This window comes from Mesoplodon mirus (assembly GCF_964341445.2).
Source record: "Mesoplodon mirus genome assembly, chromosome: 9".
In the NCBI taxonomy this organism is placed as follows: domain Eukaryota; kingdom Metazoa; phylum Chordata; class Mammalia; order Artiodactyla; family Ziphiidae; genus Mesoplodon; species Mesoplodon mirus.
The window spans coordinates 48,662,212-48,687,502 of record NC_138985.1 but is presented as its reverse complement, the minus strand read 5'-3'; the positions used below and the strand labels follow the sequence as shown (position 1 = coordinate 48,687,502).

The 25,291-nt window shown below is 36.6% G+C and overlaps 1 protein-coding gene across 5 annotated transcripts in view; it reads right to left on the bottom strand.

Annotated features, from left to right (window-relative positions):
- The window catches only part of ETV1 (ETS variant transcription factor 1), a 95,183-nt gene that overhangs the window by 28,273 nt on the left and 41,619 nt on the right, over positions 1–25,291 (bottom strand). For all 5 annotated transcript variants that reach the window (XM_082632769.1, XM_082632767.1, XM_082632771.1 and 2 more), the window contains 3 exons: positions 15,953–16,082; positions 12,222–12,410; positions 7,695–7,942 (listed from right to left, as the gene is read on the bottom strand). In XM_082632769.1, coding sequence (XP_082488895.1) covers positions 7,695–7,942; positions 12,222–12,410; positions 15,953–16,082 — 567 coding nt within the window. The remainder of the gene's footprint in view (positions 1–7,694; positions 7,943–12,221; positions 12,411–15,952; positions 16,083–25,291) is intronic.

Sequence of the window (25,291 nt, the reverse complement as noted above, 5' to 3'; positions counted from 1 at the left end):
ATGGTCTTTGGTTTTAAACGTGTGCACGATTTTCTACTATGGCGTTATAATTTAATATTTATCTTCCAATTTCTAATATCTGGCTAATAAAGTGATAGAGAATAAATCAAGTTACCACCATATTTAACTTTAAACTAAAATTAAAATACTTGACACAGCCAGGAGGGGAGATAATAAGGAATCCTATAATCTATCATCCAGAGAAAACATGGAACAGAGAAAGACCACTGAAGAGTCAACGTACATTCAATTATTAATTCTTAAATAACATTCTCTTTTTTTGGCTTTAAAAAATTTCAGTATTCTTTTAAGAATTAGTTTTTAAGGTGGTTCAAAGATACGTGAGTAAAAGTGATGAAGTAAAGCTTAATACTTCTAAATGTTTTTATTTCATATTTAAAAAAATTAAAGTTATAATTATCAGTCATGGGGCCTTCCATTTCAGAAATGAAGAAGCTAGTTTATGGCAAGCCTGGAAGTTCAAAATAAATATCTCTAGCCTTTACTTCTCTTCTCTCTGTTCCATCCAACTTTAATGAGCATTTTTCAACAGTTTCCTTTTGTCATCACTGCATTCCTTGTATTTCTTGAACAATATTTTTGGTTGTTTACTTATGTATAACTCAATTGTTCAGAAAACATATAAGAACATTTATTATAAAATATATATGAGGTTAGTTTCCCTAAAATATATATCCCCTCTGAAAAAATAATAAAAAATCATTAAAAAATAATATGTCCTGTTGACAGAATTTCTGAGCTATTACTACAGTAGTAGCAGTAACAATCATAATAGTAACAGTTTAGAAATAAACTACTGAGTACATTTTGCCTTCTGAATTTTGGCGTTTTTTGGTTTTTGTTTTTTTGTAATTTTGTGCAAGGTGAGCCAGTTGATTGAGGCCCTGACAAATCATCTCCAAACACATAAAGCACTATTTACTCATATTTCTATGTGGCTGCAGAAAACAATTATGTTTTTCTTGCTCTATTATCTACTGATTTCATCCTATAACTTTAACCTTAAAACCATATTCTAAATTCTGCAACGGGAATCCCAAGCAATGCTCACTAAGAGCAGCATTAGGAATTACTTCACTATTTTCTCTGCTATTTAAGATGAGTACCCATCAACACAGCAAAACACAGAATAACATTTACAACATAAAAATCTTCCCTCGGGGGCTTCCCTGGTGGCGCAGTGGTTGAGAATCTGCCTGCCGATGCAGGAGACACGGGTTCGAGCCCGTGTCCAAATGTAAGCTTTCCTTATATGTTCTTTTGTTTTTAAATTTTTTGGCCATGCCACGCAGTATGTGGGATCTTAGTTCCCCAACCAGGGATCGAACCCTCGCCCTCTGCAGTGGAAGCATGGAATTCCAACCACTGGACCGCCAGGGAAGTCCCGTATCTGTTTTAGATACCGCAGTCCTTCATAAGCTTTCTGCTGAAAAATAGATTCAGCCGACAAAAGTTTGAAAATGACTCTTATAGTTAAATTTTAAGCCATCAAGCTATCAAGTGTTTTAACAAAGGGTGAAGTCCATTAAGAAAGAAGGCTCAGACAAACTCAAAGTTTATAAAATCAATCAAAGAATTTTAGAGCTGGCTAGGCCATCAGTTTGATACTTTTCCTTCTAATTACTGTTCAGCCTTTTCCAGAAGAACTATTAGGAAAAGTTACTTCTCTGACAATCTCAATTTTTGATAATGTTTATGGTGTATTTTTAAAAAGGAAATAGAACACATTTTAATCTGAAATATCATTTGAAGTTTTATATTTTCCTATCTTACAACAGTGAGCACCTAACAGTTAGAATAAAATCTGGGGACTGTCTAATGTGAAACAAATACCCCCAACTTAGGAAAAGCACACCTTAAGTTTTAATACAAATGCTTTCTTTGCCCTGGGTCACATAGAGCTTTTAAAAGACATAGGCAAGGGCTTCCCTGGTGGCACAGTGGTTGAGAGTCCGCCTGTCGATTCAGGGGACACGGGTTCGTGCCCCGGTCAGGGAAGATCCCACATGCCGCGGAGCGGCTGGGCCCGTGAGCCATGGCCGCTGAGCCTGCGTGTCCAGAGCCTGTGCTCCGCAACGGGAGAGGCCACAACAGTGAGAGGCCCGCATACCGCAAAAAAAAAAAAAAAAAAAAAAGACATAGGCAAATACTCATTCTAAGAATTAGAGAAAAGAATAAATAATATATCTAACAAATTGTGGATTAAAGTACTTTATTTTGGACAATTATATAGAAAGATAGGTTGTGGACTGTGCACTAAACTAAGAATAAGGAAACCTTGGTTCTGGTTTTGGCTGTTTCACAAAACACCTTTCTAACTGACGGTAAGTTAACCTGAATGAGCCTCGGACATTTTATCTGTACAATAGGGCTTAAAGAAGGAATGTGAATTAGGTGATACCCCAGAGCTTTCATGAGTTTAAAGATTTATGACTCTATGAAACAGCTATTTGTGTCAATTTCCCAACTGAAAATAATGCTAACATTTACTACCACATAAATGCGACATGCCTCCAAACTGAAAGAAGGCCTCATCAGTACCAGGACTCAGGCCCTAAAAAACACAATTAAAAAATACAGAAACTTTTTCTTCAGAAAACATGACGTCAGCTTTCTCCTCTACCCTCTCCAACTACTTCCTCCTCTCCCGAAGCTCCAAGCACATGCTTTCCCCCTTTTTCTTATTTCAGAAACCTTTTTCTGTCCCTGAAAGTTCTCTTTCCCCTCTTCTTTCCCAGCTCCTAGCTTAAACTGCTGCATCACAGGGCTGGAAGGTATCTTTTAAACTAATTAAAGTAATAGAATAGGCGCTGAGTGTTAAAAACACCTTATTAATGTATCACCCCCTCCAATCAACTCCTAGGTTAAGATTTTTAAGACACCCCAAAATGCAAAGGAACGTAATAACATTAAATAATGGGACTGCAAGAACAGTGCAGGGATGAACCTGAAACCCAACAAGGAGCATATTCATTCTCCTCCCTCTCTAAGGCAGTCCTGGAAACAAACGAATAGAAAGTCAGGTTTGCAATGAATGAGACTATGTCATCCTTAACTTAGCATTCTTTTCACTTATAGGACTGATGTGATTAATTTGGACACTTTTTTTCTTTAACTCTAAATTGGTTGATACTTTAAAATATAATACGTACTCTGTCTGATTAGGAAAGCAGTACGTAAGCCCTATTGAAAGACAAAGCACTTTACAGACAAAATAAATATTGCCTATAATAGCACCACGCATATATAACCATAGTATTTCTGTCCTGAGTCTTATTTTTCATGAGTCGGGCTTTACACTTATAATTTTTTTTACTCAATAGTCTCATTTCACTAAATATTTTTTAAAACCTGACTTCTAATGGCTGCATAATATTTCTGTTATTGATAGCCATAACTTACATTACCATTCAATTACTCTGTAATATTCCTCCCCCCCTAAACATTCATCCTGCGTCTCCCCTTCCTTAAGATAATTTTCTGAGAGTGAAAATACCTACTAATCAAAGCACATGAACATTGTGTGCTGATATTTTCTTGAGTCAAACTTTAGTTTCATGTGCCCACCACCCTCCTAAAAATTACTACCCAAAGCTGTCCAAAACCAAAACCAAAACAAAAGACGAATCAACGAACACATACAACTCTAATAAAATATGTTGTGAGTATCTAAAATATTTACCTCATTGGGCATTGTGAATCTGCAAAACCTCATATGCAAGCATGAAAATGGGAAAATAGCCACGATTTTATGAAGATGGAGCATTGCATCCATATGAAGCGCACAATGCTTATTCAACGCTTTTTACATAGTCACTTGGTCATAGGGGCAAAAGAGAGGAATCAGGTTGGATTCAAGAAAAACCAACCAACCAACAAAAAACCTGTGTCCTGCTTTATGCAGCACTATTAGGCTAGAGAAACAGAGGAGAAAAACAACAATAATAGATGCAATTGGACTGCTGAGAACTTAATATCATATAATCATGATCACACTGTCTGGTTCACCAAATTGGCTCTAAATATCAATTTTTTTTTATCTCCTCAGTGTCTTCTGATCCAAGATTTGTCCCTTTTCCTGAATAAAAATTTCTACTCTACTAACATAATATTTTGCAATTTTTTAGCTTAAATACTCAGCAGTTGAAATTGCATTCCTGTAATTATAATTATAACTAATAGACCTTCCATTTCCCATATCATAATTAATGTCAGGCTTTATTAGAGCATAATCATGCTACCTTTTCACTTACAAAGCTTCTTTTATTTTCACAACATTTATGTTATATTGAATTAAGCAATAACGAGTTCTAGAGGCCTTCTTAAAGGACAACCTTTGGATCACAGATGCTGAGTAAATGGACTATGAAACGTTTTTTGCATTGTCTTTAAATCACATAAAGTATTTTCTAATGTGCTACTTGTTCAACATCAATAAGTGAACAAAGAACTTAATGATTCAGTGATAAATACATTAGATTTCCTAAAAAGGTTATTTAATATTCTGTCAGCAAGGATGAAAGAACTAATGACAACAAAACAAAACATCTGGAGATCGTACTTGTTGACGGCAATGTATGACGTATACAGATGCGTCAACTTAATTGCAGCAATTTGGTGGCCAGTAAAACATATTTTGAAACACACAGGTTAATTTTTCATCTGCCCTGGTTACACAGTAACTACAGTTCTTTAGACCACATCCATCCAGAAGATACAACTTTACTATTTAACTATTCAAGCAAAACTGAAGTGTATCTTAATGGCAATACTGAAATTAGAATTCAAAAATGTTGTCCAACTTTAGCAATTTGAAATATAATTTACAGGGGAGAAAGTAACATAAATTAACAGCTTCTCAAATATTAAACAAATATTCCACAAGTCATTTGCAAGGTTTATGGCAACTTACAAAAGAGATGCCCTATGTACCTTTAAAATAGGATACTGGACTGTTATAGACTGAATGATCATGTCCCCCATAATTCATTGTGAAGCCCTAATGCCAAAAGTGATGGTATTTGGAGGGGGGCGGGGGCTTTGAGAGGTAATTAGAATAAGACTAGGTCATGAGGGTAGGGCCCCCATGGTGGAATTAGTGTCCTCATAAAAGAAGAGGAAGAGAGATAAGATCCCTCTCTCTGCCGCATGAGGACACAGTGAGTAAGTAGCCATCTGCAAAGCCAGGAAGAGAGGCCTCACCAGGAAATGAATCTTCTCGCACCTTGATCTTGGACTTCCCAGCCTGTAGAACTGTGAAAGTTAAATGTCTGTTACTTCAGCTTTCCCACTGATGGTATTTTACTATAGCAGATTGAGCTAAGGAATGGACTATCCTTCTTTAGGTTAGAAGTGACTGAATCTGTGCTTTTGAGGGTCAGACCGTGGCTGACTATGAAATTCATATTATATATGGTCCACAAATAATGCAATTAAACCTCACAGCTCCAGTTCCTACTTTTTTGCCCTCAATGGATTATTTAAATCTTTTTCTTGTTTGGTTCACATCTTCTTAAGAAAAGTTACATGTCTTCAACATCATGTTATATATAATTTTATATACAATATAAATATAAGGAGAATATATATATATATATGTGTGTGTATATGTGTATATATATATGTATGGAAAACCACAGAATCAAGAAAATGACTTCAATGATAAGCTTTATACATATAAAAACATTTCTAAAAAACACAAAGAAATTTCTAAAAATGCTATGCCCTACAAGTCCTTTTGAACCAATTATTTGGGCTATTTTAACTGATTTCCATGTAAAGTTTCTTGAAATCACGATGAATTCAAAACACTGTGCAGCAAATTAAAATTTGGTTTGGAGAGTAAGGATAACATCAGTTAACAGGACTAGAAACTTGCAGAGAAAAATGAATCGTATCTATAATAAAGCCCATTGTAGTGCACAGTTCTTAATTATGCCTGTAAATCATGGACAAACATAAAAGGTTCTAAAGTGTAAACACTATGGTACATTCTAGGACCGTCTCCAAATTACAGGGCCTGGGACAAGCATTCAAGTACAGTCCCTCACACCATATGTTTAAAATTTTAAACTATAAACCAGCCAAACAAACCGATAAATAAATATGTCTCTCCTCCTATTCCTTGAAACTATAACAACATAACAACTTGGAAGGCCAGGCCAAACCTAGAATTTGGGGAAATCTCTAGGATTAGTGCTGAAAGAGGATGGTATGGAGCCAGTTTTCAGTCTTCAGACCCCGGCCCCTCCCCACCCCCTTCCTGCCTCTCTTCCTATCCCTCAACCCCACCTTGTTCCGCACCACAGGGGCCTCACACACCAAACATACGGGCACAACCAAGCTTCATCCTCATCCTCCCACAAGCAGCTGTCCCTTGGCCACCTCCTTGGACCTAGACGTATACACAGGAACAGTGTGCTCTGCCTTCAGAAAACTAGGCCTGGGATAAACTTGCTCAGGCCCTGGAAGTGGACTCAAGGCTTGCTGGGCAGGGAATTCATGGGTCCTGGGTAACTGGTGTACCTTCCAGAAGTAGAGGTATAGCCTCTCAGTGGGCAATTCCCCTTAGTCCGTTGCAACTTCTTGTCCAATGAGGAAGGGTGGCCAGAGGGAGACTCTCAGTGGTAGGGCTCCTTCTCGCTGAGCTTTAAGACCAGTTTATAATAAAACAGGTAACTTTATGCAAGTTGGAAACTTAAGACCAGGAGACAATTTTCTTTCCTCAAGTACAACCGATAGAAAAACTGAGCAGAGTTATGCCTAGAGAAGCAATAGTTCCTTCATAAAGAACATCCATAACTTTGCATCCAGATGAAAGGAAGTCACATTGTTTTCAAATATTTTTAAGTCCACAACCATCTATTGACCATGCTTACGATAACGTTAGTAATATTTTGCCTGGTGCCCTTCTTAGAAGCATTAGCTTTTATTTCATACTTTTTCCCAAAATTCCTGAGATTTCTGAAAGGCAGGTGTCCTGATTTTGAGATTATAACAAGAGAAATGAGCACAGAATAGTTAAGTAATTTTTCTGAGTTCTTAAGGCCAAATATTGGCAAAGTTGGTGGTAACATTAACAATAGACATAAGTGCTTTTTACTTTCGGGAAACCCCAATTCTCCATCTTGACGTACTACTTAGTGAGATCTTTCGGGCTCAGTGAGACTAGAGCTAAGTCTATTATTGCTACTTTTGCTATTCCTCTCCCGGTATGGAAGAATCCTTACTTCTGGACCCTTGGAATCTTGCCACAAGAATAAAGAAGCAAACAAACAAACAGTTATAAGCAATACGTTACTCAGTACAGAAGAATATTGCTTTCTGTAAATATTGTTATTAAACAGTGCAGCAGGAACAAATGGAAAGAAAGCCCAGAATCAAGAAAAGAATGATCATGTTCGTCTCTTGGGCTGAGAGTGTGCCTAATTTTACAAATTGTATTCTTCTTTGGACAGGTTTCATTTCTAGACACTATTTCACCCATTGGCTCATACCAAAATGGTTTGACAGTCCAACCCTTCACATCAAGAGAAAGATTCAAAGAAGGAATAAATCAGAAAGATTCCACCAAAAAATGGTCAGGAGCCACCCAATCTGTGTGGCCATCACGAATGAAACTGACAAGCAAGTGAAAAGATTTATGTTAAACATAACTTAAAGCACAGGCCTACCTGAATCATATGCAAAATCTCTGGGCTCCTGTTTGATCATCAGAGGAGGGGGGAAGCTTTGGCTGGCCGCACCACCAACCATGGTATTGTGTTCATACACTGGGTCATGGTACTCCTGCTTAAAGCCTTGAGGTGGGAAGGGAATGTTTGGCTCAGACATCTGCCGTTGGTACATGGGACGTCCTTCCCTTGGCATTGTCGGCAAAGGAGGAAAGGAATTACAGGGTTCAGAAAGTTGGCGGCGAAATCTGGGAAATAAGAGAGCATGTTTCAAATAAAATAGTAACAAGGAATACCCTTTAAAAATACTGGCACGGTTTTTAACTGCTTAGTTAATGAACATGACACCAGCTGACCCGAAGTGTAAATCTTTAACAAAGACTAGATATCTCCTTCCTGGGTCAGTAGCACTGTGCTTTCTAATCATAATACACCTTGTGTTCCCCTTCTAATTAGTTCCATTCAGCACCATTTCAGTACATGACAAAAAGTTAAAGATGTGCTTCGGGGAAGGCTAGGAGAGCATTGTAGTGTTTGCAAGAAATAACATACTCTAACAGTTAAAATGCCCAACTAGAAATCAACTGGATCATTTACCAGATTTCCTTATTAAGAGGGTCTCAAATTAATTATAGACAAGAAAAACAAAACAGGGGAACCAGAAAGAATCTGATTTCAAACTGCAGCCTCCAGCTTTTAATTCTGTTATCAAACTAACCAACCAACCAACAAACAAAATCAACCAAATAAAAACCTCCTTATTGGTTTTCCTTCCCTTACCATCAGTTATCAAGGGAGCAAGAAGGGAATGACTTTCTTCTCAAATGTGCAGGACTCTTACATCTTCAACAATGTCCTAAATAACACTGTATTCTAGTGAGAAATTAAACTGGGAAATATTACAGAGACTGAAATCCAAGCTAGTTTTAAAAGACACTTCTATACTGTCAAACAGCAACACAAAACTCACTGGCTTCCAAGAGCTTTAAACAAAATATCAGGTTGATAAAAATAGCATAAAATATTACAGCAGGCCTCCAATGATGGAAGGAACATGCATGCATCACATAGCTTTGGGACAGGTCGGGCTGTTAGGTCAGGAGGAAGTTCTGAGGCCTTGGCAGGAGGCTGAGAGTCTCTATGCTCCTTCCTTCTTGGTTATCCTGTGCACTGATTGGCTCATCACTTCATCGTTCAGTTCTGTGTTTCTCATCCTAATATCATTGACCCACCGCAAAGATGTGGATTAATTAAAGATTTAACAGCTCTAAACATGCCCAGGAGTTCTTACAAATAACCTATCCAACATTTCTATGAGCAAATGTAAGCCTATTAACTCCCCTGCACCCGCCCCCAAAAGCATTCCTCAGACTTTAATTTGGAAAGTTAACATTTAATTTTGGTAACGTTAAATGAAAACAAGGTAAAAGCGAAAGAATGGCAAGGCAATTGCTTTAGCATTTCTAAGAACACTCCACCCTGTGATTTAACTCTAGCCTCTCTGGCTGCCATGGAAAGCACTGAAATTCCACCTACACCTGCAGAAAATAAACTTAGAAACTCAGATAGAGCAAAATAGGCTGACTGGCACTGCATTCACTTCCCTTCTCTTGCTTATTTCATTAGCCAAAAAAAGAAACAAATTATCATTAAGAACTGTCAAGGAATGAATAAGAAAATTGTAAGTTGAAGTTAAAAAAAGAAACCAGCTCACTTGGGAAGCCTTCAAAGGAAGATAATAATACTTCTACTAAAAGCTTTGTTGAAAAATCAAGCCATTTGTTTTCACAAGGCAACGTGATTCCAGTTGGTACTCACTGAGGACCACGAATATATCAAACACACGTGCTTCATAAGGAACTACAGGTTTGTGGTATCATTCTTATGACCAACTGTAAAGAGAAAGAGACTCCAGAAGCTTTCTGGAGAGAGTTCATGGGTAAGGAGAGCGTGCTGATGAACTCCTGGGTAAAGAAAAACAGTGCCTAAGTGGTGGGAAACATTGAGAAAAAGAGACAGGGCTCCTGCACAGTGGGTTCAGGAAAAAGTGCCAAAGGGCTGGCCCAAGGAGCAGAATGAGGCTGAGGAAAGGAAGCGGGGTGCAGCCCAGTTGGCCATGAAGCATTCCCAGAGTGAGGTGGGGTGCCTCGGCTGGATGGGGCTATTTGGGGGAAAGGATCTGTTCCCAGAGCAAATATGCCAATTATAACTGAGGGACTGTCATTTGTTGGCTAGAGCTCTCCAAGAAATCCTCCTCAGAAGCATACGGCTTCAGAGATTTTCCTGGGATCGGCCAGCTGGTGCTGTCCTCAACACTCAGTGGGGTGCAGTGGGAAAAGACCCTGAGCTTCCCTCTTCTAGTTCCGGGCCGGCTGTTCTCAGTCTCAAATATTTGACTTCAAGTAGAGAAACTAAAATGGATTTGGCTACAGCATTTCAAGTTAGGTCACCTAAAAACAGCCATACTGCTTGTTCAGCAGTCACCTCCCATAAGAAAGAACTATTCTGCACAGAGCACCGACTATGCAATCTCTAATTCTGGCCCTCATTTGAGGTGTGAGACGTGCTATCAAGAACTCTGGGAAGTCACCAGAAGTAGACAAAACAAAACTTGCTTTTCTTTGTCGTCCTCTTTTTCCCTTTCAGCCCTGCACAATGTGCATCTGTTTAATGGCCCACCCGGCAATACGATGTCTTTCATCTGTATTTACAAAACTGTTTACACAGATGCACATACCATTACACAAAGTCTCAAGTCCACAGGGTGAGAAGGGAAAGATAATGGGAAGCATTTCCTAACTAAAGCACAAGAGGACTCAGGGATGGAAACCAAGGTAGGAAAGTTACTACTTGGTCTCACATTGGAAAGAATGCTTTCATCTTACCTTCATATCAAAAGAGTTACTGAACTTGAGATTGAGTCCCATTAAATAACCTATAAAAAGCAGATCTGAGTATTCCCTTATTTTCAGAAAGCTGCCAGTGGCACATCTTCTGGTTTCCTCTGCTGATCTGGGAGATTCCTCTGGCTGAGCTATTTTTATAATGGTGTGTCAGAGCCAATTTGCACGGGCTTATTGTTAAATTTTCAGGAATTCTGGGAGCCAACTCTTAAACACAGCCATTGTTAAGAATTAAATTATGTAAATTTAAAATTATTTAAAAATTATATTTAAAACAAAGGCAGAGAACACTCAAAACTCATCACTTCCTCATTCTTTTACTACATTTTACTACTAATTATACTAATTATGCTCTAGAGGTTATGTCTATTATCTGTTTGGTAGAAATACTGTTTCATGGCATGTTACAACACATCTCTTTGCAATTCCACATTCAGGGTTGTCACAGTGATACCCTGGAGTCTGCCATGGGGGCAATATTTACATCACAGACTCATCAAATGCTATAGATCAAGGTCCTTGGGTTTTCTCCCATAGAGCCCGTTGTTAACCATTTACCGGCATACCACTCACTCTACTTAAGTACAAGGTAGAAGGGGAAGAAAGGATGCTATACATAATTGACTTGCGTTTTAAGTTGTATTATTAAGGCCTCTAAAGGTCCTCCAATATTTTATTTCAATACGAATTTTTTCATCTCTAGGAGTCGAGAATTACCCACCATAACATTCTCTTTAGCTCTATGTTGTGTCTTGCCTTGTTCCTTTCTAAGTAATACTAATTGAGTCTCTACCTCTTTATATTCTCAGTGTTCAGGGTCATGCCTCTACTGACATTAAATATTCATCACTTGGAAAGGAGGAAAGACAGTTCTATCAAATAAGTTTTCTTCTGCAAAACTATGTACAGCTAAACCACTCATCTAAGGTAAAGAACCTAATTCTGTAAGCCACCTACTAAAATTAGTCTCCTAACTTTACGGAAAAAGTACACACATATGCTCATAAAAATGGGATGATCTGATTTAAAGTTTAAGTGAAGCAATCTAATTCAAGCAAAGCGAAAGGGAAATGTTCAAATGTCAGTATATAGATTAATTTTCCATTTTAGCAACCAATTTAAATGTTTATAAAGGAATGTTTATAAATGACCTTCTCCACAAATTATTTACAGCTAAAGATAGAGCAAGCTCTTCCTAAAAATATTTTGCACAGATGTGAAAAATTAATACACTCCCCTTGAATTTACTATAGGTCTTAGGAATTGGTAGTAATAGGAATTTCTTCCAAGAATGCTAAAAACAGTTGTTTTTTTGGTTTGTTTTTTTTAAATGGTACTTGCAGTTACCAGGGGGTAAGGGTGGGAGAAGGGATAAACTGGGAGATTGGGATTAACACGTACACACTACTACATATAAAATAGGTAACTGATAAGGACCTACTGTATAACACAGGGAACTCTACCCAGTACTCTGTAATGGCCTATATGGGAAAGAATCTAAAAAAACAGTGGATATATGTATGTGTATAACTTAACCACTTTGCTGTACAGCAGAAACTAACACAACATTGTAAATCAACTATACTCCAACCAAAAAAAATTTTTAAATGGTACTTGCAGTTACCTGTGGTCCATGGGGTAGCTGCTGTCTTGAATGGGCTGCGACGGAGGGAGGTGAGCTGGGAAGGCGCGGTCAGGTTTCGAAGTGTGAGCTGAGTTGGGAGACGCATGGTGCAGGGGGGACACTGGGGTGCTGGATGGTGTTGGGGGGTTGGAGGGCCTCATTCCCACTTGTGGCTTCTGATCATAGGCACTACCCAAGGAATGAAAGAAAAGAGAACATGTGCTTCTTGGGAGCAATTAAAACTTTTTTTTTCCCCCAACCCAAGGGAAGAAAAAATATTTTAGGCTTAAGTCTTAAGGAAGTTGGTATTGCATGTTTTTTGGTTTCCACAGCTCTAGAACATGTAATCTTTGAAACTGTCACACACACTTAAAAAGAAAATAGGATAATGAATGAATAACTTGGTAACAGCATAAATATAAAACATCTATTTTTAATATATATACAAACAACACAGTATAAGGAACATCTCTGTCAATGAAAGCAGTGGCATATCATTTCCATCTACTCTTGATATGTCTCCTTAAGCAAGTTTCATAGATCTTTTCTAGATCATTAAATATTTCTGATATTATAATCCTTCTATATTACATAAGATTTTAGAATAAGAACTCACATCAGTTTAACGAGATGCGGATCATACCTGGTTCGCCTTTATTTGTGGTAGAACTCTAAGAAGGCCATGTTTTTGCCTTATTGTCATTTTTTGAATGTAAAATAAATGAAGCCTGGCATTAATTTCCTCACATAGGATAATAAAGGATTATGAGGCAAATTAATAAAGATTTATGTCTCTGATATCTTTAAACGTTCTTGGAGTATAAGAATAGGTACAAAATAATGTTCTTAAGAGTAAAATCCTGTTATCATCGTCTAACTTCTGAACACAATTACAAAATAATAAAATGAGTAAGCTTGTTTTTATATACATTATGAATTTAAGTTGCTTTCTTTAGCGTAGCTCTCAGGAATATGATTTAACTAATTTTTGTAATCTAAAAAATATTTTATTGAAAACAAATTGTACTTAAATTTCTGAACAAAAAAAGATGTTCTAGATTAAAATACTGTATTTCATTTTAAAATAAAAAGCATTCATTAATATATGTTTTTCTTTAAAAAAGAAACTTAAAAAAAACCTGACATGTAATAATTTACCCTGTTGCACCATCTATATACAACAGAATAACATCCAAGTGCAAAAATACTTTATAGAAGTGAAGGAGTATGTGCTGCATAAGTCTTTCTTGCTTTAAAGCAGTCAGTGGAACTCATATTATGTTTGGTTCTACCTATTTCCCTTACCAATATTTCTGAATGTGAACCCACTTCTTTTATAAAATGGTTCACCTGTCTCATTCCCACATAAAAAGAAAAAATGATACATCTCCTGCCCTAGAATATTACTTTTTTCCCTTATGAAATGCTGTATTGAGTTACACTGTTTGTATAAAAATGGAAATAACAAAATTTAATCCATATATCACTGTGGGAATTATTGGTCCCCAAGAAGAACCTCAAAATATTCAGGTAATTCTTCTACCATTAATTTATGAAAGTCAGATATGTCTTTCTTCTTTCTAAGTCCATAAAGCAGCAATTATTTCATAGTCACACTTCTGATCAATGCTAAAATGCAATGGCAATTCTATACCTATTTGGTTTATTAATTAAAAATTCCTCCATATGTTAAATAATTACTCTGAGAATACACAGTACTCTTAAGAAGAAAATGCAAAAATTAAAAAACGATAAAAATAAAACTCAGATTGATCAATATTGTTTTATCTGAACTCAGTATGTTTTAATAGTTGGCTTCTACAAGAGATCTGTTTTATAAAAGCTTTGCAGTGCAATTGAACTGCCTCATCATTTCAGGCTCTGGTGAACCTCCTAGAAAAGCAGATATAAAAGACAAGTTGGCAAGAACAAATAGTAATAGAATGTCCAAGCACTGGTCAGGTACTGTGAAACTGCACAAATCGAAGTTTCTCAAATCTTAAATATCTTGGACAACAAACTAGTGAATATAACAAAAAAGAAGCAGACTCACAGATATAAAGAACAAACGAGTGGTTACCAGTGGGGAGAGTGAAGTTGAGAGCGGCAACACAGGGGTAGAAGATTAAGAGGTACAAACTACTAGGCATAAAATAAGCTACAAGGATATACTGTACAACACAGGGAATATAGCCAATATTTTATAATAACTATAAATGGAGTATAACTTTAAATGTTGTGAATCACTATCTTGTACACCTCTATCTTATATAATATTGTACATCAACTATACTTCAATTTTAAAAAAAGGAGAAAAAATTACTCCACAGAAAGAAAAAAGAATATATGTAAAAAAAATCTGAGGAAATAGAAGACTCCTTTGGATGATAATGTATTATGAACTTGAATCAACATAATTTATAAGACCACAAATATTTGTAATCATTTTTATAAGTTTCTAAACTAACTCCTTTAAAGAACTATGTACATCTCTACTATAATTGAGAGTAATAACATACAATATACAGAGCCGAATTTTTCCGTACGCAATTAGAGGCCGACATGAAAAGCAGCAGAATGCAATTTACTATGAAGGGTTTTTAATGAACATACATGTTATCAAATTTTCCAACAAATGAACAATGCACTTCTACTGCTCCACCCTTTATTATCATCTGAAGGAACAACTGGCTTTTTAATAGATAATAGCCTCTGCTAAGCCTTATAAAATTCTAACTTTACTGCAATTGTCCATGAATGCATCTTATAGATCATCTGCAAAACCTGTCAGATAACTAATGTACTGCTTAGACCTGCCAAATGGTTCATTTTTTCCTACACACTCTATCTAAAGTGCATAATGCTTTCTTTCTAATGAGAACTTTCAGCAGCTATTCATGCATGCAAAGTAAGAACCTCTCTCTCTCTCTTTTTTTTTTAAGTGAAGATAGACACAGGAAGCACCTTTCTCTTTTACTTGTTTATTTATTTATTTGGGCACACCGCACAGCATGTAGGATCTTAGTTCTCCGACCAGGGATTGAACCAGTGCCCCTTGCAGTGGAAGTACGGATTCTTCACCACTGGACGGCCAGGGATGTCCCCAGACCCTCTTTTCAATCCCATAGTGCATCACTACAGTGGAAAGGCAACTCATGATTTGGATAAAAATGACTGCTTTAAAATGATTCTGGGGGCTTCCCTGATGGTGCGGTGGTTAAGAATCCGCCTGCCAATGCAGGGGACATGGATTCAAGCCCTGGTCTGGGAAGATCCCACATGCCGAGGAACAACTAAGCCCGTGTGCCACAACTACTGAGCCTGCGTTCTAGAGTCCGTGAGCCACAACTACTGAGCCCACATGCCACAACTACTGAAGCCTGCGCGCCTAGAGCCTGTGCTCCGCAACAAGAAGCCACTGCAATGAGAAGCCTGCACAACCCAACGAAGGGTAGCCCCCCTCGCCGCAACTAGAGAAAGCCCACACACAGCAACAAAGACCCCCCCCAAAAAAAAGATAGGTCTCTGACTTGACCTTTAATTAAAATAATTCTGAAGGTATGCAATCAGACAGTAAATGGTCCTTCCGAGTTCTGCTAAACACATAACCTAATTAGCTTGTTAGATGCTGCAGGTGTAACTCATAAAATATGACTTGAGACTTTATATTATGCTGGAATCGTGTTTCAATAAGAACCATCAGGCCTTCTCTATACACCTGATTGCTTTACCTGACATTGTACAGGCACTTTTCTCCATAGCTGAATTTAAAGGGCTGTTCTTGACTGCAGGCAGAGCCAAGTTCTGAACATGGACTGTGGGGTTCTTTCTTGATTTTCAGTGGGAGGCCATGAAAAGCCACTAGAAAACAAAACACAAATACCCACAAAAATGAAATACAGTTAGGAATTAAGTACACTAATCTGTTCTACTCCTCTTGGTTAAAATGTCACTAACATTTCGTATTAACTTTCATACATAAGAAAAGTCACATTGGATGAATTTCATGCAAGAAAAGATTCTGTAGAATCTCCATATACTCGTTGTTTGCTTTTATCACATAACGAAATGCATGCTTAAACTCTCTCTCATTACTTAAAGTCAGATGACTACTTGTAATTGGCTTAGCTGATATTGACAATACTAGAAGTTTTCAGAAAGTAAGCTTGAAAACATTTCAGAAAGGTTTCCAATGACTAAAGCAGAAAAAATACAACTGATTATCCAAAAATTAACTGAAGACAGGAACATAATTTTAAGTATTATTGAAAGGAAAACGTCTCAAATGTACCAATAGTAATGGTTTAATGGAATAACAACTGGACTATGAGAAAGAAAATCCAGATGCATGCAGTTCTCAGGTTAACTAATGATACTTTGGACAAAAGGACAAAAAATTCGACCTCTTTTTAGACCAGCGCTCATATATAAAAATACAGATAAAACTATTTGCCTAACTACTCACCAGAAGTGTGAAGATACATTGTGAGAAATATGTTAAAGTTATTTTTCATATATAATCTACCATAAAACAATTATTCTATATGAAATGATGTTTCCTCCTTTTTCATATGACTTAGTGTCATATGTCATTACTGTTCAATATACTATAAAGACAATATCATAAAATATGAAGAAATATGTGTATTTGGAGTGGAATCATAGCTTTCAAACCAATAAATAAATAAGATTATCTATTTTTATTCTTCTATATGAAACTGAACAAATGCATATTAGAGATCCTCAGAATAATTGAAGTTTTAGTATAAATGGAAAATGAATAAAAAGATAAGGGGAAAATAGACATGAGAATGAATTTTATTTTCATACAATTTTCACAGGTATGAATTATCAAGGATAAACACAAGAAGGACAGACTGTGGATAGTTACTCCAAGTCCTATAAAACCTGGGATTAAAACAAAATATTAAGTGTATATACTATAAAGGAAGATATTACAAGAGAAACTTTGTGGCTTATGATACCATTCAATCTTGATTATGATACTGCAGCATTACGAACCTGTACTAACTTGAATGTCATATATAATTTTAGTATAAGAAATTGATATCAAGAGCTACCAAGCTCCAGGAAAATAAATGCTAATTGTTTATATAAGCACATAATTTTGACAAAAATGTTCAGTGGTACTCAAGAGACATCTGAAACACTGTAGAAAACAAATGTGCCACAGAAGTAAACAAATTTCATCTAAATTAGTTGTCTAAGGAAAATTTAATAAATAATAATACAATTATTTTGCTGAGTGGTCTATTTCAAAGTATTTTTTTCTAATTTAATGTGTGTTTAATATACCCACTCAAAGTAGAGAGTTAGAGGAATAGAAACAAAGGGGAAATTACATGTCTCTTCATATGCAAAGGGTACGTATGTTCATTAACTTTACCAAGTCAGAAAGTTATAATTTATAAAATGTTAAGATAGAAGAGGCTTAAGAACCTCAAGAATCAATTGTAACATGAGGACTTGTTTGGATTCTGACTTGAACAAACCAACTGAAAGAGACACCTTTCCAACAAATAAGATATTTCAATGTGGACTAGGTATTAGATGTTTAAGAAATTATTGTTAATTTTGTTGGATGTGATAATGAAATTGGCAGTTGTACCAAAAAGAAAGGTTTAAAGCTAAAGCTTCATAAAATATTTACAGATAAAAAATAAGCTCTGGGATTTTCTTTAAAATACTCTAGAAAAAAATGTATGAGGGAAGAATCAAATAGAAAAATGTTGATAAATGTTAAAAGCTGACTGATGGATAGGTGGGAGTTCACTACATTATTTTCTTTACTTTTGCCTGAATTTGCAAGATGAAATGTTTTTAAAATGTGGGAAAAAAATCACAAAAGATTTAAAGTAGTATTCTATAAGAAAATTCTCTCCCTCTGTGTGTGTGTGTGCTACTTCTTAGAATGACAAATATTGTATGATGCAATCTTGTAATATCTTAACCATGCATTTGTTGCTTTCTTAACAAATAGTTTTCCACTGTTTATTACTTACTTGAACATATACAACAAAATGTGTATACCCTAGTTCAGCACTTTAGATTAAGTAGTAGGTTTTATATTTTCCTAAGAAAAAGGAGTAGCAACATCAAAGGAACTCACTTTGCCATTCAACTAAGTAACAAATCATTATACCTGAGAGATGAGATCTAAATTATATGAACGAAAATGGATAAGAACTTAAAAGCTAATAAATTGCCAGTATGATGCAAAGTTTATCATATTTATCAAAGTATCAAACATACCAGAGACTGCCATATTCAACATTACTATATTTTAAAAGTCTTTGGGACCATAGTGTAGGAAAAGATTAGTAAGCAGGATGCAAAAGGCATTAACCATAAAAGAAAATAATCTACGAATTAGGCTTCATTGAAATTAAGAACTTCTCTTCATCAAGACACTAAGTTACAGACACCAAGACGATACTTGCTATAGAAAGATCTGACAAAGAAATCATATTCAACATAATAAGAATTGCTACAAATTAATAAAAGAAAACAAGAGACCCAATTAAAACGGGCAAAAGACTCAAACGGGCAGTTCATAAAAGAAGATACCCAAATGACAAACAAATGAACAACAAAGCAAGCATATATGAAAAAGTATTCAGCATCTTTACTCATCAGGAAACTGCAAATAAAATCACATGAGGTTTTCACTATACACCCACTAGAATGGCTAAACTGAAAAAGACTGGCATTACCAAGATATGAAGAAGACTTAAAGCAATAAGAACTGCTTATATATGCTGCTAAGAGTATAAACTGACAAAAACCCTTTGGAAAACTTTTTGAAGTATCTACCAAGTCTCCATATAAATCTCCCCTATGATCCAGTAACTATACTCTTAGGTAGATATCAAGGAGAAAGGATTGAATATGTTTACCAAAGTACATGTTCATAGCAGCTTTATTCACAATACCAAAAACTGGAAAAATTCCAATGTTCATTAGCAGAAAAATGGCTAAGTAAATTGTGGCTTATTCATACAATGGAATATTCCACAAGAATTAACAAGGAACACATTGATGACACATGCAGAAACGTGGATGGTCTCACAGATGGTAAATTGAGTAAAAGACGACAAACACAAAAGTATATGAATTTCAAGTACAGACCAAACTAATGGATAGTGAAAGAATCTCCTTCTGTTGGTGGATGGGAGTGTTAATGACTGAGAAAGGGCACTAGTAACCTACTACAGAGCTGTAAATATTTTATATCTTGTTCTTGGCGGTGTGTATATGAGTATATACCTATGTAAAGTTCATCAAGTTATACACTTAAGATTTTTGCATTGTAATGAATGTGTAGCTCCATAAAAAGATTTAAAAGTATGAGAAGCATCAAGCAATGCTATACAAATTAAGATGTTTGAAAATGTCTGGTGGCCTCCTCTTCCAGCAGAGACATCTGATAATGTGCTTCAACTTCACATAATAAATAATTCCAGATGACTCACGGGAGGAATGACAAGTCTGGGGTACCATTGGGAATGGTTGCTAGCAGGACAGTAGCCTCCTATCAAAATGTCCATTAATATCAACCTAGAAGCAAAAGGCATGACCCATCCTTGTAGATACACCATCTGGAGCTCTAGGGCTTTCAGACTGGCCCCATGAGTTTCCCAAAGTGACTTTAGAAGAAAGAACATAAGGATTCCCAAAGTGCTATCAGAGGCAAGTAGATCCCTAAACAGGGGACCCCCAAATTTGGCCAATCATCAGATTACCGAGGGAAATTTTGAAAAAATTTCAGACAGGCATTCCCATACTCCATATGTTACAGGTTCAGTTGTGTCCCCTCCAAATTTTATCCTGAAGTCCTAACCCCACCTCAGAATGTGACATTTGGAAAATTAGTTAAGATAGGGTCATTAGGGTGGGATCTAATCTAGTATTACTGGTGTCCTTGTACAAAAGGGGAATTAGGACACTGAGACACACAGAACGCCATGTGAAGATTAAGGCAGAGATTAGAGTGAAGCTTCTACAAGCCAAGAATCACCAAAAATTACCTGCAAGCCATCACAATCTAGGGGAGAGGCATAGAATAGATTCTCTCTCACAGCCCTCAGAACCCTGCCAACACTTTCATCTCAGACTTCTAGCCTCCAGCTGTGAGACAATAAATTTCCACTTTTTAAGCCACCCAGTTTGTGGTACCTTGTTATGGCAGCCCTAGCCAACTCATACCCTGTTCCCAGAAACTGACTCACTAAAGCTGGTATATAGATCAGGAGTCTGTATCTTATAAAATTTTCTAGGTGACTCTCATTACCGGGCAAATTTCAAATCCACTATGATGCGTGGCAACACCTGGATCCAGTGTGTGCTGCACTGAAACAGGTCCAGTACTTGAAAAGACGTTTTTAAAAAAACTAACCATGTCTTCCTTTTTGTTAGATGCCAACGCTCAAGGATTCTCACAGGTTCTCCAAGAAGTTTAGGGCTCCCCTACTCTCTCCGTGTGTGGGCCTCTTAATCACTGTGTGCCCTTGGAATCATGACTTTTTTTTTCTAATCGTAAGCCAAATGCTAGGATTTTTTTTTTAATTGCTGTGTTGAGGGGAAAAAAGAAGCCAACCTAAGATCGTCAACCTTTTGCACAAGAACCAGAGCTCCTTTATTTTCCTCATTTTCACTTTTCTGCTTCCTCGAGATTTTAGATCATAAAAATGACTTCTGTTATTTATTATTCTTCAGTAAGGGTAGTACAGAGACTCCCACCAGAGAGGGCTGAGCTGAGACCGTGTTGGGTATTTCATCACAGGGCTGAGAGCCTGAGCGTCTGTGAACAGGCAGTTTTCCAGCTCACTGGCACAGTCACAAGTGGAAGCAGCACATTCATTTTGTGCAATTTGCTTTACCTTCCCACAAGGAGTTGGTGCATGTAAAAGGCTGTTAAGTACTAAATTATTCCTTATCAAATCACCATCATCTGGAGTCATGATCAACACTAATTAAATTACTTTCGCTGAACATGGCTCCAGCCTGCTGCCGAGGCTGCTTAGGTACATTTCATCTCGCTTACTGTACTGTCCTGGCTGGCTCTGGAACCAGGGCTACAGGCATCGGCATTGTTTGTAGTTTTAATTAAAGTGAATCCTTCCTTCTTCAAGTGTATCAAATCAAGTGAGTTAACTCCTTCATTTCATTTACAAAGAAGTGATGGTTCCCAATGATATTATATTATATCCTTATCCCTGACTTCAAACAGTTCAGATCATTTATCTATGAAATCTGCTATCTTCCTCAAACACGTTTCCATGCAAACTTATGACCTTCAACTCCTCTGGACAATCAGATTTTTAGGAGGAGAAGCCAAGAGAACTCTCAAGAGATGCATCTTGCATTTTTTCTTTGATGGAGGCTTGACCTTTAAAACCACATCTTAAGGCTGACTTACAATGACTGAGTTCCTCTAATGGTTAAATGTAAGTGCTCCAAAGTACCAGGACTTTAAAAAATGCACTTCCAAAATAAACTTAACCACTTCTTAATTCACACAGTTTACTTGGGTTTATGGTATTCATTGTAAAGTATTTGTTAGATTAGTGACTGTTTTCATTTTAGAACTATGAACTATGAGGCATCATCTTGGCTTCCATTTTTTTCTGCCCACATTTTTGACCAGAGGCCCACTCTTGCTGTCATCATTCTCCTGGAGCACAGAAATGCCCTTGGCTTTACAAATGCAACAATGCTGGTATACAACCAAGTCTTTGGCTCAGGGTAGACATATAAGTCATATGTGAACACCTATAATATTAGAGATGGAGATAATGAATTTAAAAATTTGCTCATAGGAGAATAATTTCCTAAACAATCCTGACCCTGGAGTATTTTTTGGCACCACTAAATTGAAAACAGACCATGTTATGACTTACTGGTTCATGTTAGTCCAGAGAATAAACAATGAAACTTATGAGTTGAGTTTCTGTTTATATTTCTATAGTGAACATGAGATAAATTTAAGAAAGATCATATGCTAAACTGTAGGTGTTAACATACTGAACTCTGGTTGAGTTTGGAATAGTGCTAGAAAACACCAGCTATAATGTTTTTTTTTTAAAAAAGACTCAAATTTACATAGTATTATAAAGTTTTCAAAGAACCTTCACCAACTCTCGATTCTCATCATTCAAGATGAGGACATTAGCATTCCAAGTTTGCAAAAAGAATTTTTAAAGGCATGAAGAAGCTAAGCTTCATGTCCAACTAAAGACCTAGGGCTAACTTATAACAGCCTAGGAATTAAAGCCATGGGCTTTGGGCAGCAACTCTTGAACACTTGAGCATACAATTCAAATATATTTTTGAATGAGCACATTTAAGATCTCCTTCATGCATGAGCACCACTACAACATTATATCAGATGTTTCTTTATCCATTTACTTCTTCATTAATTCATTCATTTACTACAGCCCAGACATTATGCCAGTTGCTAAGGGGCAGGGAATGTGGAGCTATAGAAGAAGCTGAACAGTAAGGCACAGTCCTAACCATCAAGAGCTCACAGAAGTCCAATTAGAGCTTTATTTAGTTGTTTTTTTAAAGAAAAGTTCTAATAAATATATTAGCCAGTCTTCTTTAAGTTTGATCAATTCATGTGTATGCTATGCATATTTCTGTATACATGACCTTAATAATATATTCTGGCACTTGTATCTAAATGAAAACACTTAGAGCATTCATGCTTGCTTTTAGGCATTCTGCCTTCTTTCAATTTATTGCTGTGGCCAAAGGCATTTAAAAATTCACACCAGTCATATTCCACTGAAGGAAAAACATTGCTATCCAACATCTAAAGCTTCCCCTTGATTCTGATAACCAAAATGTCACAAGTGATGGGTCCCCTTCTCTATGTGGACAGTGAACGTAAATACAGTGATAAATTGTCTTAGCTCTGACCTTTCACTCTGCTTTCCTCCCAACTCTTATCCTAAGAGTGAAATAGAGCAGTAATTTCTGTGAGTACAAAACAATTATCCTGCAAAGAGAAGCACATCAGATTTTTAACTACTTCTTCTGTGAACAAAACTATGTCTTTGAATCACATCTCTAGTTTTTGAGTCAATATTAGCTGGGAATTTAGAGCCTTGATGAGAATCTCCTGAGTTTGATGTTGCGATTTCTGGTCTGCTCAAAAAGTCTGTTTTAGAATAGTCTGCTGTACAGTATTCTAGTACAGGGGTTAGCAAATTGCAGCCCATGGGTCAAATCCAGCTTCCCACCTGTTTTGGTAAATAAAGTTTTATTGGAACACCGTTCTACCCATTCATTTAGGTAGAGTCTAGGACTACTTTGAGTAACAATGGGATATTTGTGACAGAAACACTTTGACCCACAAAGCCTAAAATATTTACTATCTGACCCTTCACAGAAAAAAATGTCTGCTGATCCCTAGTCTAGATTATGGTCTGCAATGAGAAAGGAGAAAGATCTGGCACAGTGACCCCTGCTAGTGATAGGGAACAGCTAAATTAGTTAACAACAGATATTTAATTCTGCTTCACTAACCCTGTGTTTACTCTGGCTGTGTAGCCAATTTAAAGGGGTATACACAAAAAAGATGGTGAAAAAATGACATCATATTGAGGCTCTAAAACACTAGAAATTTATGTGTTTTGAGGTATTTCAAGGCATTTACTTAGACCATGGTTATGTATAATGCAGAGAGTTTTTTACTCTTGTCTACAAAATATAGCTGAGGAAGTCAAAACAAATCATTCTGTGGACACAAAAGTGTTTGTAAAATAATTTCACTTGGCTATAGCAGCAAATTAAAAAAAACTCTGTAAAGAGGGGAAAAAGTAAATGGTATACATAAATTAGGTTATTTAAGACCAGATACAAGCACGGCATGAAAAATGCATGTAGCCTTTTATACAAATATATATAGTTGGGAATACACTCACTAGATGAAAAGCATTCACTTTAAGTTAACATCACTTCAATTTCAGGTGATAAATGGGTGGCAATGACCTCAATTAGTACCGGGTTAAATTCCAGAAGCAAAGGGGAAGGCTTGTGTACAAATAAAGACAATAGTGTCACACACTGTAAATCCATCTTCCAAGTCTTACAGAAAATCGGCAGGTACTTCTGCTGCATCTGAGCCTCTCAAAGATTCTTTTCCAGTACATTTACTTCTTCCAAGCCCTCCCCACCCCCACTGTGTACACATACCACTCACACATACACACACCGACATCCATTACTAAAGGGCCTAATCTCAGCTATCAGCAGAGTGCCTCTATGGGGCCATTAAACCATTTCTCTTGTTTACAGTGCCTGAAGAAAGATGTGAATTATGTGTGTGACAAAACAAGCGATAACATTTCTAAACTGCTATCAAAATGCAAACTGAAACACATTTAAGGACAGAGACCCTGATTCCACTTTCCATGATTTTCCATTATTTGCAGCATCTGGAAATAGATTCACCTATAATATTTCCAAGACAAAAATTTAGACCACTGCACAGCAATGTGATATATATTTTTTCTGAAAGAATATTCTATGAGTAAAGCAGTTATCAAAAAGATGATACAATGTTTTTTAAAGGAATATTATCAGTGGGGATAGATTCCATACCTAGTTGGTCCTTTGATGTTATTTTGGCAACACATAGAATGCTGCTTTGTAGTAATCACAAAGGTAAAGTAAGGGAGACTCTCACCTCTTGTTATCAATCTCAGAATTTTAAAATTGAAAACATTAGATATGATCAAGTTTTAGCGATTGAGCCGGTGTTCGTACTCAGAAACCTCTGTGCTAAAGGAATCATAAGTGGATGCCCTATGGGTAAAAATATAAACAAGAGGAGCTACACTAATTGGAGGAAGGCAAACAGTCATCAAACTGCCCCTGCATTGCTCCCAGAAGTAAATGTTCAGCACATGCAAGGAACTTCCTGGGCAGTCTGGAAACCAGAACTGAATCTCAGTGAAGCCACACCTTTCTCAGAAGGGCGTATCAAACTTTTTTTCCTAATACCAAACTCCTCCTATCAGTAACAGGGACTGCATGCTCCA